The sequence below is a fragment of the Schistocerca nitens genome, chromosome 4 (assembly GCF_023898315.1).
Source record: "Schistocerca nitens isolate TAMUIC-IGC-003100 chromosome 4, iqSchNite1.1, whole genome shotgun sequence".
In the NCBI taxonomy this organism is placed as follows: Eukaryota; Metazoa; Arthropoda; class Insecta; order Orthoptera; family Acrididae; genus Schistocerca; species Schistocerca nitens.
Genome location: NC_064617.1, coordinates 919,447,585 through 919,463,304, shown reverse-complemented (window position 1 = coordinate 919,463,304; position 15,720 = coordinate 919,447,585). Strand labels below are relative to the sequence as shown.

The 15,720-nt window shown below is 37.1% G+C and overlaps 1 protein-coding gene across 1 annotated transcript in view; it reads left to right on the top strand.

Moving 5' to 3' along the window:
- Window positions 1-523: 523 nt before the first annotated feature.
- LOC126253528 (lanC-like protein 2) overlaps window positions 524-15,720 on the top strand; it is a 158,942-nt gene continuing 143,745 nt past the window's right edge. Inside the window, exons 1-2 of the mRNA XM_049954912.1 lie at window positions 524-682; window positions 773-949. Coding sequence (XP_049810869.1) covers window positions 596-682; window positions 773-949 — 264 coding nt within the window. The 5' untranslated portion in view covers window positions 524-595. The remainder of the gene's footprint in view (window positions 683-772; window positions 950-15,720) is intronic.

Below are 15,720 nucleotides of genomic sequence, written 5' to 3'. Positions count from 1 at the left end.
GAGATTCTAATTAACAGAACTAAATTGCGATAAGTGATACGAAAAAGGTGAACGTCAAATCAGTAAGATCTCAGCAAATCCAGACACAAGTGACAAACATGCAATATTAAATAAAATAAATGTCCCAAAAACAATTTTTCAGGAACATCCCTTGGAGAGGATGTAAACAAGATCCCAAAGATTTCAATTCCATAAAAAACCATATCTTTTGAACCACTATCATGTGCTGGTGCCCGTAACTCATTTGTAAGGTAACCGAATGTAGGGATCTGTTTCATACATTAGAGTTCCGAATCTGGTGGGGGGAGGGGGGGGGTGTAGATTACAGCTTGTTCTCTCTAGCAGAAAACCGCTGGTGCAGAAACATCGCGATACACAGTAATTATTCGGTTAGGGAGCAAACTTCTACAACACCTTCGTCTAAACATCCAAGTTATATATTATATAATAGACTTCATCAGCGGTAAAATGTTAGCTTTGTCTAGAGAAATGTTTTGTTCAATGTTGGTATTACGTTGCTATGGCAACGAATTATCGATTTAGTTCATTGAAGAGTGAGGTTCTTGTGTTGTGTTTGTTGTTGACAGTTTGTGCGATGGATGACGTACGTTATTATGAAAATCCGTATGAGGATTACGTTGCTCATAGGGAAACTACTACGAAAATTGTATTAAATGGGGAGGTGCATGTTTTATCTTTTATGTGCATTTGTTCCTAACGTTACTCTCCCTTGAATAAAAAAAATAGTGGAAACAATTTTTGACTGTTTCAGATTCACCCCCAGTTACTCGACAAATTGCACTCGGCAACAAATTCTTTACTTCCCAAATTAGTGGCAAAGTTGGCTTCTGTCGACCAGAATGATTACTCCATTTATACTGGAACAACGGGGATAGCATTTTTATATTATCTGTTGAGTACAAAGCAGAGCAATCCAGAGTTTTTGAAGGTAAATTTGGTCCTGTGTGTGTGAGAGAGAGTGAGTGATTGCAGGGGGGGGGGGGGGGGGAGAGGGAGCAGGTAGAATGCAACCGGATTTCCTGCTTGTTATGTTAAACACAAGCGAAATATAGAGATTTAAATCAGTGTCAACAGTATCCTCCTTAAAAGCAAACAAACACCCATATTTGTAGTTTACAAGTTTTTAGTATCTTGTTTTTATTTAATAGTAGGAACAAATAATGAAAGCACTGACTTTGGCCATTGTTTGTTCCAGACTTCGTTTTGCAATTGACTGCACACCGAAACATTACAATTTTTTTCTGATTTCCCATGTTAGCGGCTAATTAGACTGGTGCAAAACTTTTTATTTCATCAGTTTAAGTTCTGAGGAAAATAGCTACAAAACCTGTGATATTTTCTACGTTGATGCTTATAAGTGTCATTGTAAGTACAGTTAGGCCTTTTTGAGCGATAATTACACTTAGGTTGTTTACATGTAACCTTAAACTGTTATCGTGAAGTTATTGTTGCGCTACTGGTATGGTGGGTTCATGAGCTCCCCAATTTTTTTTTTTCCAAAATCGTGGAATATTATTACAGCCACGTAATATCGATGTCGTGTTAATAATTGCTAATATTTTTAGGTGAACTCCGTTTAAAAAAATAGTAATTCCATGTCCAGTCATCCAGACCATGATACCCATTATCATATTGAGAACAGATTTTGCGTACTGCTTCAGTTGTTAATTTCATGAACTTTTGCCAATTTTTATTGTTTTTTATGTTGGTAGTAATTGTAGAAAATATGGTGCAATGCTTTCCATAAAACCAGACTGTGAAATTTTGAAAATTGGCGGCAGTTTGTAAATGAAAAAAAGTAAGTTGACGGTTTTTTACCTGAATATCGTTTATGACTTCTGCCTTATGAAAAAATTAAGAATTTATCATATAATATATTGCAGATTAATTTTATTTTAGTTTATTGTTAAATATAAAAACTGAGCACTTGCTCCCATCAGAAAATCATTGACAAATGTAGAAAGTGATTTGCAAATAGTAAAGTTTCATCACAAACAATCAGTTTTAAAAAATTAATGGCATGAAAACAATTGTGAATATTGAGAACACTTCCATTTTGCCATTAACATAAACGAGTACAGCATTATACAAATGCAACAAAAATTGTAATATAAAACAAAGCTATAAAATGTACACTTATACTATACAATATATGAACATAATGACAACATCTGTCGTACCTGAATTAACTTAGTGCAATGACACACAAGGTTCTGTTTATGGTACTTGAACACTGTTTCAAAATTCAATACTATGTCAACACTGCGGAAGATACTGATAGTGCAGTCTGTGTTAAAGTTTATTTTGAATTATACGTGGCAAGACACTTTTTAAGATGCACATTAAAAATCACTTTTCTTCCACCAACTTTGAAGACTCTTTGCGTAGAGAGTAAGCACAGCCCGTTGCTGTGGTGATACCAACTTTATATAGAATGTGAGGGAATGTGACATCATTATCAGGCTAATAGAAGGATGGAGATGGCCCATGAGGATGACGATTAATCTTTGTGGGTAATTCCATGTCAGTTCAAAGCAGGAAAGTGAAATTTTTCAACCTGACCATCTCAGATTTATATCAGATTTTGTGCATACAGTGATCCAGATAGGAGATGGAGAACGACCAATCTAGAGAGGTATATGACAGTTGTGAAGAAATATATAGGTTTGGAAGTTGCGTGAAATTTGAATGCATGTGTCTCAACATATATGACTATAATCTGGCACTAATCAAGATATTGCAGTGAAATTTGGGTTACTGAAAAGCTGTTGAGTAGAGCTTTATATACAACACAGTGGATTTCTAAGAATTTTTGTTCAACGTCATTGACCTTAACCTTTGACCTTAAATATCTCAAAATGGGTTAATGGAAGTGTCCGATTCAACCCATCTGCTTTGACCTGTGACATAACTGTGTTGTGTTGTATGTGTCATTGAGGTGCAGTGTGTTAAAAATGGATTGTGTTTGCAATGGCCTTGTTGGAGTAATCAGTGACACATTCTAGTGTGTGGTATTTGTTTCTAAATTGTTTGTAAGTGATGTTAATGTGGTATTGACCTTAGTGCTGCGTGTTACTCGATGTTGTGGGAGCTTGTTTTTTAGTTGCCTTGGCGGTGTCGTTAGTTATTGGCTACCAATTTAAGTTTGGTTTTGAACTTGTTAGTTCTATGTGTTTTTATGGTTTTAAATTTCTTATTTTTGGAGTTTTATTTGGTACTAACTGTGGATGTCACAACAAAGTTTACAAGTCACTAGTTGGTTGCTGCTATGGGCGAGAATATAGCCTATGCAGTTAAAGTCCTTCAGTTATATGCTTACTTGGTGGAATATGTGAGGTATCAACAGTTTGTGTAAATTATGATAATGAACCGAGTATCTGCTTCTCAAACCAAGTACAAGCGTATGCGACAATGTTTTCAGTGGGTTTCAGTAATGGTTATTTTAGTGTTTGGGTGTGTGTTTGTGAGAATGGGAACGGAGGGGGGGGGGGGGCGCAGGTAGGTGGAAGTGCCTTGTATCATTTTTCCATTGAGCTATGTAGGTCAGATGTAATATTTCGTTGCAGATTTTTTTGTGTTTTTTGTTCTGTTTATTTTCGAAAATTTTGTGTTCATTATTTTTCAGTATTGTTTGTTGTATAATGATGCCATTCTTACTGTCCCCACCCCAAGACCCTCTACTTTACACCCAATTAACTTCAGTTTATTGGTGAAGTGGAATTCTGTGCACTGTTAAATATTTTTGTGCATGGTAGTATTCAGTGACTTTGTTATTGTTAATGACTTTGTGGTTGCCATATTTTATACACTGGGAATAAGAGTGTCTACCATCTTGATAACTTCATGGGTCAAAGTAGACGGGTGGAATCACTGTATTGTCCTCATGCCCAAAAGTTTATTTTGTCAGCATCAGTACACATCAAAATACAGAAGGCAGCACACGAATATGAAACACAAGTTATTAAAAAGTGCAATTCATAAGTAATGTAGTACAAAAATATGGTTCTATAATATTTTAGTGGTATTATGAACCATTTACAATGTAGCTTGACTGAAAAGCTAATAAAACAAAGTAAAATCTCAGTTCACGCGTGCCCAGTTAAATTGTTAATGTCCTATAGATATGATACAGGCAGACTGTATATCTGTTTTTACTGTACCTTTGTTAATAGGTATTACACAGTGAAGCTTCTGGGTATCTGGGATAGTCATTTATTCTTGAAACGCTATGTCACCTTGGCAATGCCTTCATTGTGATGGGATCTAGATGTATAGTGGAAGACCCATGAAGGAATATTTTCTTTGCACCATTGAAATAATTGTGGTGTCAAAATCTGGTTTTCATGAGGTCACCTGAGGCAATTGCGACCAATCTCTTTACAGTCCCTACAACCCCATCACAATTTCCTTTATAATGTGCTGTAGGCCCGTGGGGAGGGGGGAAATGCCATTCTGCTATAACATCACATTCTTTGCGATGGCAAGACAGATTCTTGAAAATTTTTCTGTCCTTTTTTTGCATTGGGCAGCATATCCATCAGAAAAGTAATAAATTATACTTTGGAGTTAGAAAGTGACATTTTAAGCAACTGATGAAACTGTGCCGAAAGAACTCTCTCTCTCTCTCTCTCTCTCTCTCTGTCTCTCTCTCTCTGCATCATGCTGAAGCCATCAGATATTTCCATATATGATATATGAAACATGGTGTATTGCATTAGTAGTTGCGTCTCTGTGGTAAGCAACAAACGGGTGAATTGTAAAGTGTGGATTGTTCTAATGAAATCCCTGAACTTCACCCTGAATGGTGAAGGAGTAATTCCCCACAAAACCTCAAACAACAAGAAATTCTCTTACTTTGAGCCCTTATTTAGTGATTTTAAAGAACTGTGACTGCTGCTGGGTGATACATGAGTATAGTAGGAGCTGTTGTAAACTTGATGCAAACACCTCAATGTAATCATCTATGGATTTTGTTATAATCTCTAGAACTACCCTGCCTGTTGTTACCCAACACTTATATGTAATTCCATCAATGCAGTTCATACCAAACAGATAATCAGTCAGTCTTGTCATACTTGGATGAAGGGATGTGAACCTAACAAGGGGATCTCACCATCGCACGCACACACACACCCTGCCCCGCTCAGATTTTGTGGTAAAATGGCCCGTCAAAAACTGAAAACAGGAAGAAGATGTCCTGAATTGTGAAAAAAAAAATATCGAAACAATGAAAGGTCAAAGGATAAGATGTTCAATATAGGGCAGCATTGAATAGCAATGGCGTCATGTTTAAGTGGTCATGGTGTTGGTCCATCACGTGGGCAACCCGTGCTCAACTCTCTCTTGTGCCCTTTATTTTTATCTATTTATTTATTTTATTTTTTTCCAGAACATTGTGAACTGTTTATCTGGTCATCAGTTGTCATGCTATTCACTGGTTATAGAGTGCAAGTCATGTGGTAAGAATATGTTACCGTCACAAGTAAACGTGATGAATAGTGAGAGCAGGTGAGATGCCACATAGACATCACACAGAAATAAAAACAACAAATAGATGGGTGTGAACTATGTTTATTTGTTTGCAGCTTATGAGACAAATTATTATGTTTTCATCATTTCCTTGAGAATCATCATATTCAAATTAATGCGAACACCTAAATCGAACAAGGAGGCATAGCTCACTCGCTTACCAGGCGTACAAATTAGGTGTGTTGGTAAGAGATTCCTACCGTATGACACATGTATTGTTACTAATGCCGTGTATGGCATACTATGTGTTTTCCGTTGGAGGATTTGGTTGACTTGTCACCTTGTCATCGAACATTTGTGGTTCCCATTCGAAAGCCAGTTCCTTTCAGCTGTGAATAAAGTAGTTGTGCAGAATCAAATGTCATTATAGCTCCATTCCTTATACCTTGCTGTTGCAAATGAACCCAGATTTGTATACAGCTGCCCTGTATTGTACTTCCTATCATTTGAACATTCACTGTTTCTATTTAGCTTTTTTTATTCCCACAGCTCAGTACACCTTCTTCCTGTTTTCATGCTTGATCTGGGTTCATTTTTTGACGGGCTATCAACTGAGCCATTTTACCATGAAATGTGAGGGGGTGTGATGGAAAGTTTCCCATGTAAGAAACATGCTGCAAATGCAAGATTGCTTGTAACGAATGCTACAGTGCTTGTATTATGGTAATGTGCATTCTTCACCCTTCTCTACTTCTTTCACTTTACACCCTACAACCCTTAACTTAAAATTCTGGTGTGAGTCACACAAACAAACATGGGTGCCACTGATATTGGCAAGAACAGTGCTTTGGTCATGATTCACAAAATTTTGAGAATTCACTATTTACTCTGGGTATGTATCTTTGAAATATGCATATAATTCCTTAAGATTGTGCAACCCCAGCTGCTTCTGCTTATGTACTCTAATTCCATTTTCTTTCACAGACTTAGTCTTTTCTTCCTAGCATCACATGGCTCACATTATGATCACAGTAAAAACCATGTACACACTAATAATAATAATAATAATAAAGATTTTATTGTCTTTAGGCCATTACAGCAATTGACAACGTCAAATGAAGGTACAATTTATAATACAGTGTGATAAGGTATTGACTACTGAAATATTTTAGCTTATATTACAATAAATGTACAGTGGGTTATCTGTTGGATTACTGAATTTTACAGTTGAAGAATTCATTGATATCATAGAACGGGTGGGCAATAAACCATTCATGCAGTCTTTCTTTGAATGTATGTTCAGGAAGATCCTGTATAGCACGTGGCAGCTTATTGAATAGTTTGTGCCCTGTGACTTCATAGCTATTTATTGATTTTGATAATCTGTGGTAAGGCGTGTATATGTGTTTGATGCTTCTTGTGTTGTAACAATGTACATTTTCTCTAAGTTTCAAATCTTGTAGGTTATTCGTTGTAAAGATTAAGACATTGTATGTATAGAGGTTTATGTTGTTGTTGTTGTTGTTGTTGTGGTCTTTAGTCCTGAGACTGGATTGATGCAGCTGTCCATGCTACTCTATCCTGTGCAAGCTTCTTCATCTCCCAGTACCTACTGCAACCTACATCCTTCTGAATCTGCTTAGTGTATTCATCTCTTGGTCTCCCCCTACGATTTTTACCCTCCACACTGCCCTCCAATACTAAATTGGTGATCCCTTGATGCCTCAGAACATGTCCTACCAACCGATCCCTTCTTCTGGTCAAGTTGTGCCACAAACTCCTCTTCTCCCCAATCCTATTCAGTACCTCCTCATTAGTTATGTGATCTACCCATCTAATCTTCAGCATTCTTCTGTAGCACCACATTTTGAAAGCTTCTATTCTCTTCTTGTCCAAACTATTTATCATCCATGTTTCACTTCCATACATGGCAACAGTCCATACAAATACTTTCAGAAACGACTTCCTGACACTTGAATCTATACTCGATGTTAACAAATTTCTCTTCTTCAGAAACGCTTTCCTTGCCATTGCCAGTCTACATTTTATATCCTCTCTACTTCGACCATCATCAGTTATTTTGCTCCCCAAATAGCAAAACTCCTTTACTACTTTAAGTGTCTCATTTCCTAATCTAATACCCTCAGCATCACCCGACTTAATTCGAGTACATTCCATTATCCTCGTTTTGCTTTTGTTGATGTTCATCTTATATCCTCCCTTCAAGACACCATCCATTCCGTTCAACTGCTCTTCCAAGTCCTTTGCTGTCTCTGACAGAATTACAATGTCATCGGCGAACCTCAAAGTTTTTATTTCTTCTCCATGGATTTTAATACCTACTCCGAATTTTTCTTTTGTTTCCTTTACTGCTTGCTCAATATACAGATTGAATAACATCGGGGAGAGGCTACAACCGTGTCTTACTCCCTTCCCAACCACTGCTTCCCTTTCATGTCCCTCGACTCTTATAACTGCCATCTGGTTTCTGTACAAATTGTAAATAGCCTTTCGCTCCCTGTATTTTACCCCCGCCACCTTTAGAATTTGAAAGAGAGTATTCCAGTCAACATTGTCAAAAGCTTTCTCTAAGTCTACAAATGCTAGAAACGTAGGTTTGCCTTTCCTTAATCTTTCTTCTAAGATAAGTCGTAAGGTCAGTATTGCCTCACGTGTTCCAGTATTTCTACGGAATCCAAACTGATCTTCCCCGAGGTCGGCTTCTACTAGTTTTTCCATTCGTCTGTAAAGAATTCGTGTTAGTATTTTGCAGCTGTGGCTTATTAAACTGATTGTTCGGTAATTCTCACATCTGTCAACACCTGCTTTCTTTGGGATTGGAATTAATATTCTTCTTGAAGTCTGAGGGTATTTCGCCTGTTTCATACATCTTGCTCACCAGATGGTAGAGTTTTGTCAGGACTGGCTCTCCCAAGGCCGTCAGTAGTTCCAATGGAATGTTGTCTACTCCGGGGGCCTTGTTTCGACTCAGGTCTTTCAGTGCTCTGTCAAACTCTTCACGCAGTATCGTATCTCCCATTTCATCTTCATCTACATCCTCTTCCATTTCCATAATATTGTCCTCAAGTACTTCGCCCTTGTATAGATCCTCTATATACTCCTTCCACCTTTCTGCTTTCCCTTCTTTGCTTAGAACTGGGTTTCCATCTGAGCTCTTGATGTTCATACAAGTGGTTCTCTTATCTCCAAAGGTCTCTTTAATTTTCCTGTAGGCAGTATCTATCTTACCCCTAGTGAGATAAGCCTCTACATCCTTACATTTGTCCTCTACTGTCATAATTTTTTGTTTAGTAAATAAGAGTTTGCAGTGAGCCTTATGTGAAGAATTTGTAATTATCCTAATGGCTTTCTTCTGCAATAATAGGATGTCATGTATATGACTACAGTTACCCCACAAGATAATGTCATAGGGTATTATACTTTGGAAAAATGCAAAATAAGATGATCTGATGTATGTTTCAGGTACACAATTTCTGAGTTGTCTTAATAAATAAATTACTCTAGATAGCTTACTACTAACATAGTTTACATGTTGGCCCCAGGATAACTTTTCATCTAAATAAACTCCCAGGAATTTAACAGAACTAGGGTCATCAGATAGTGGCTTGTCTCTAAGAGTCAAGATTATCTGCTGAGTTTTATTTTCATTTAGCAGGAAACCATTTTCTCTGAGCTAATATGCTGCGTGAGTGTATTTTCAGCACAGGTTTTAAGATCATTAAGATCGTTACTGCTATGAAGAAAAGTCATATCATCTGCATACAATACAGTGGTGGATCTAATAAACAAGGGGAGGTCATTGATCATTATCCGAAACAGGAAGGGGCCCAGTACAGATCCCTGAGGCACACCTACTTTAACATTTTCTATGTTTGGCATTTCCTTACCAACACACACTACCTGTTTACGTTTGTTGAGATAAGCTTTTAATAGTCTGAGACGGTTTCCTTTTGATACTGTAGAATTCTAGTTTCTCTAGTAGTGGCATGTGCTCAACACAGTCGAAGGCCTTGCTTAGGTCACAGAATGAGACCTGAGCAAAGCCTTTGTTCTATTACCTTGGAGAATGCGGGTACTATTGAAATAGGCCTGTAACTAGATGGAGAGTCTTTATCTCCCTTTTTGTATACTGGGATGATCCTGGACAGTTTTAACTCATCAGGAAAATATCCCTCAAGTAAGCACTTGTTTATGCAATGGGTAAAGGGTACAGAATGCAATCACACACTTTTTTTAGCGGGTTGCATGATATGCTGTATATATCTAAGCTATCAGATGATTTCAGTAGTTTTATGACCCCTTGTACAAATCTAGGTGATACTTCAGAGAAAGTTAGCATGCTTGCATTTAGTGACTGTCTACCCCAATTTTGGGAGAGTAACTCTGATGGACTAATGTCTGGTTTGATAATTGCACCTCCTATTTCTTTCACTGAATTAATAAAAAACTCTGAGTGTTTGAGATGGGGTATTAATTTTGTCTTTTTTAGTATCTGTGGCAGCACTGTTAATTACTTTCCAAGCGGTTTTGCATTTTATTGGTGTAATTATGTATGCTGTTGGCATTGTAGGTTTTTTTGGCTTGCAGGATGGCTTTTTTGTATTCATTCCTGCATGCCATATAGGCTGATTTGGCATAGTCAGACTTCATACTATTGTATATGTTGTACAGTAACAAAACTTGTTTCTTTAGATCTGTCAGCTGTTTAGTGTACCATATATTTTGTCTGTTTCGAGATCTGGATTTGTGGGTGCTTTCCATTATTTTGATTTTCTTTATGGGAATACTATGGTTAAATAGGGTCAAGAATGCATTAAAAAATCTATCAAATATTATTTTGGCTGGCAGGTCATTACTTGATGTGTAATTCCATCGACACTACAATGGCCAAACCAGTCTCTGTCAGCAAGGGAATTATGAAATATGTTGATTTTATCCTCAGTTACGGGTCTGGTAATCACAACTGTTGGGACAGGTCTGTTTGCATTGCTCCTATTGAGGGGAATTTTACTTGGATAATTTAGAGATATGGAGTCATGGTCAGAGAATGGGAACACTACAACTTCGCATGTGTGTTCAGTGGTCTTGAAGTTTACAAAGATGTTACCTAAACATGCTTTGTTTCTTGTGGGCCTGTTATTGACATGATGTAAATTGTTTTGTCTTAGTAAGTTTTCCAGTTCTGCAACACTACCCTTACATTTAGTAACATCAGAATCAGCATTCATATCACCTCCTATTGCAATATCATAGTGTAGCCATTTAATATTACTTAATTCACTCAGTAGCATGTCCATTTTTTCTAAAAATATGTTAATACATCCCTTTGGTGATCTGTACATGGATACTGCTATTAGCTTATGACTAGTAATGATTATACCCGTAACTTCAAAGCACTGTTCATCACACAAGGAATTTAGGTCTAGTTTGGTTATTGTACAATTGAGTGACTGGTTGGAATAAATTGCCACACTACCTCTAATGTGCTCTTTCCTACAGTAGCTATTTACTATACTAAAATTGTCAAATTTGGTAACTGCAAGTTCATTCTCATTAGCCCAGTGTTCACTCAGACAAAAAAATATCAAACTGGTTATCAAGACCAAACTCATTTATGATAAGTTCTTTATCTTTCAGTCCTTGAATGTTAAGGTAACAGATTTTAAGATCCACACTCTTATTGCTTACACAATGAAGTCTATGGTGATTGGTTTTCAAACCTTTTACAAGGCTTATATTTTGGATTTCTGCCTCTTGTTGCCTTTTACTAAAAAATTGTTCACTTGGAGTGGTAGCACATCTACTATTGTATGCCTACTCTTCCCTCCTTGTGATGATATTGTAGATGAGGCTGCTACTACAGGAATTGATGGAACTGCTGTTATGGTGTGTGGAGGCACTGTTGTGGCATCTGGTGACTGAGGAGATAAGGTGGTTGCTTCTTCTTCTGCTGCTGTTGAATCTTGCTGATGAAGTGTGATAGGTACTGCTGCTGCTGCTGCTGTAGGCATTGTTGTGGCAACTGGTGACAGTGAAGATTTGGATGTTGCTTCATCTTCTGCTGCTGTTGAATCCTGTAGATGAAGTGTGGTAGGTACTGCTGCAGTGTTTATGTGTGTAGGTAAAATTGCTGCTTCCACCTCTACTGCTGCTATAGAAGTAACCATTTCTTCAGGCTCTGCTTGCATCAAGCAAGGAACTGGAAGAGCAGCAATTACTTCTTGGTTGTCAGATGCTTTCCGTATCATGCTGATGTTTTGGCACAGAATCTTCTTGCCTCTGTTATTAAGGTGCATGCCATGTCTCGTGTAACAGTCTCTTTGCAAGGAGTCCATACTTATAAAATATGCATTTTGGTAGGCCCTGCAAATCTTTGAGTATTGCCTGTTTGCTTTTATGATTTCCACGTTCACACATGACCATTCCGAAAGGTCATGCCTATGTGGAATTCCGACTACAAAAACTGATTTCTCTTCTGTTGAATTTAGTATTGCCTTAAGGTTTTGTGTTGCACTGTGGAGATCGTTTTTATATACATTATTGGCTCCAGCTATGACGACATTTTCAGTTTCTATGTTTCTAATGAGTTCTTGGATGGGTGCACCTGGTTTGACAATACTAGTTGCTTGTATACAATGACTGTAACATAGTATTTTTGAAATTTCACGTCCATGGCTATCAGAGAATATTTTCACTTTGAGTTTGTCTTCACATTTATTGCCGAAGTTTCTGCTCGTGTGCTTGTCACTATATAGATTCGGCGTGTTGTTGTCACAGTTTTCCATGGATTCCACATTTATATCTGAATCTAGTGCATGAAAACGGTTTTTTGTTACCACAGGAATTCTACAGTCGCTGGGTTTCACACGACCAACCCTTTTTGGCCTAGTAAACATTTGTTGCCGTGTTGTTTCTGCCTTTAGGCCTATATCCACTTTAGAGCACTCGTTTATTGCAGGTAGGACACTGAAACTGCTTTTATTGCCGCAGTTTGTTCCATTCGTTGTATTTATCACCTTTTTGCTTCTTTCTTCAGTGATCATGCTAGTTCCATGTTTTACTTGCTTTGCCGATCAGGATATTACACGCCTTTTTCAGTTCGGCATTTTCATTTTCTAAATGCGCAATTTCCGCCTTAGTACATCTACAATTAATTGCAGGCTTGATACACATTCATTTGGCTTCACTATTTCACTGTTATAATTTACGTATGTTCCATTTTTCATGGCACAACTATAACTTTTGTTCACTTTCTCACTATAAAAAGCTGTACTGGACGCCATATTTCACAGTAGCAGTTTTCTCACACACTGTATTACCTGGATTTGGATATGTTGTGCTATTAACTGTTTTGCTCTTTGAGCCATGTAATCCAAAGTGGAAAATTCTTTCATGGTTTTTCTTATGCTCCAGCACTTTGGAAGTACTGTCTAAATTTGTATTTTGTCACATATAGTCCAACCTTTTTCAATTTTTGGTTTAGGTACTTTCTCTCACTCTGAAGCATCTTTTTCTTCAAAGGAGATTTGCCTAAATACTGATGGCTGGTACTTGAAGAGCCAAGTACCAGATGCAGTACTGTTTCATATTCACTTAATTTTTATCTGGAAGTACCTAGAATAGCTGAAGCAACACCTGCAGGAATTGATGGGTTTTGCAGTATTTGCTTCCTACATTTGCTGCAAATTTTTCCACCTATCAATACATTAGAACACTTTTTTACGTTTTGTTCCTGAACATTCCTCGATTTCCTCTGTATTCTTGTATGACCTTCTTCTTTAAATATATTGCAACAATACAGTTTTGACTTGAAACACCTTTTTTACAAACTCCTACTAAATACTGGAGCAACTGTACACTGCAGATTGAATACACCCATGACTTCAAGCTGATGATGATTGGTTGAAACAAAAGTCTCCCTGATTGGCTGTTCACAGCAAGAATGTTCACCAATTGGTCAGAATATATTGCTGCTTACTGCATTTTCTAGTCTAGTGATGTAGATGGATTTAAATTTTTGGGCATGATGCTTTTAGTGTATTATCTTGATATTTACTGTATGTATAGTAACACATTTGAGTAGTACTGTATATATTTTTCAAAAAAATTGAAGATGGCTTGTTCGGAGCTACACGAGGTCAAAGATTGTCAGTGGCCGTGAACATGAAGATTCATAGAAACCCGTCGTTTTTCAGATCAGCATAAAGTTCTACTCATTAGCTTTTCAAGTATACAAGTTTCATTGCTTTTTGTGGGTTAGAACCAGAATTACAGTCATTTATGTTGGGACAGATGCTTGTAAATTTCCTAACTTTGCAGACCTATAACTTTCTTCACTGTTGTCATATACCTCTGTAAACTGGTAGTTTTCAATGAGTACTGCGTTGACTTAGCATGAAATTATCCCCTGTAACATCATCTTTTCACCATTCACTTTCTCAACAATTCCCAAATACCAAAAAGAGTAGTACGCACTTGGAACATAGCAGTTGGCTTGCACAGAACATTCTAGCATTAGCAGCGGAAGTGCAGAGAAATTGTGCACAGTGTTAAAATCACTATCACAGCTTATCCTTTTTGCTCCAATCTCGGTTGGCAACAGTGATATAATGTTGTACATAGATCATGTTCCAGGAACTGTTTTCGCACTCGCAAAGTGGGGAAAAAGAAATTTTCTAACTTGTATAATTGCATCTTTTGAAGCAGAGAGAACTGAAATTCCTTGCGGGTTCTCCTGGCAGAATTCAAATACCTGTGATGCTGTAAGCATTTGATCTTTATTGGGTCTTTGCAATCTTCTTTTTGTCACAAGTCTTTTAACAGTACCCACAATACCACTGCAGGGGGATTTTCCATGGCGGGTTGCAAAAAGAAAAAGAAACAAACACCACCTGCATGTTACATTGAAATTCTGTTCATTGTAACATTTTTGAATTCTTACAATGTTTGTAATATGCAACACATTCATCATTGATATATTCAGCAGAAGCAAGTGGAATTCCAGGAAGTTCAACTTTAAAAAGTTCAGTATACACTTCTGCGTCTGGTACATCTTGGACACATCATCCCTGTGCTTCATCCTGAACAAGAAAATTGAGATTTTCACTGAAATCCATCAACATTAGCACTGATCCTTCATTTACTGTTTCCTTCTTCATTTTCAGACAATCATATGTGATTCAGAAATAAGAGTTTGGAGTAAGTTTTTGAATTTTCTGAATTAGAGTGTCACAGCATTTTGATAGGGTGGTTATTTGAACACTTAGTCATTATAACAGCTGATACTTATTTACTATACTGAACTATTTCACCAGGATCATAGTCTTCTATTTCATTTTATAAGTTTGTTTGAAATAAAGAACTAGTGGGGCATTTATCATACAGACAGAGCATACAAGCTCAGTTCTTTATGTCACATCGTTATTTTAATTAGATATTGGTACATTTGTGTAATAGAATTTAGATTTAGAAGAAATTTAAAATTTTGGTGGTAAGTGCAGATACATACGGCATGTGTTCCTGATGATCATGTGAGTATACACTGTTTCGTTCGAAAAGAAGCAAATTTTGAAAATACTACTTTGTATTCAGGCTACTTCTTTTTATAAAGAGAATATATTTCAAATAAATTACTTAATATAATACGCTTGTTCATATATATTTTTGCTAGTGCTCACTTTGTCTTTTTCCCCAATCATTATTCTTGAATTTTCACCTTCTAATTAAAAGATCTATGGTCCCCCCCCCCCCCTTCATTCCGATCTCCGGGAGGGGAACACATTGAGAGTAGACATATTTGAAAGGAAGAAAGTGACAGTGAAGGAAGGAAAGATAAGGATTGGAACATGGAATGTGAGGATACTAATGCAAGCAGGAAAGCTAGAGAATGCAAAACAGGAGATGAAAAGGAACAGATTAGATGTCCTCGGTTTGTGTGAAATGGGATGGGGAGAGAATATGACATAGAACGTGGAGATTATAAGTCTTTTACTCAGGGGAAATCAAGAGTGGTGAAAACGGAGTAGGAATATTGATAGGGCAAAAGCTGAAAAATAAGGTAATGAAGGTACAATATATTGATGGAAAACTGATGATGATACGACTGAAGGGTAGTTCAAAAGATTTGGTGTTAATACAGGTATATATGCCAACCAGCCAGCATAGAGATGAGGAAGTAGAAGAATATTATGAGAAAATACAAGAACTCAT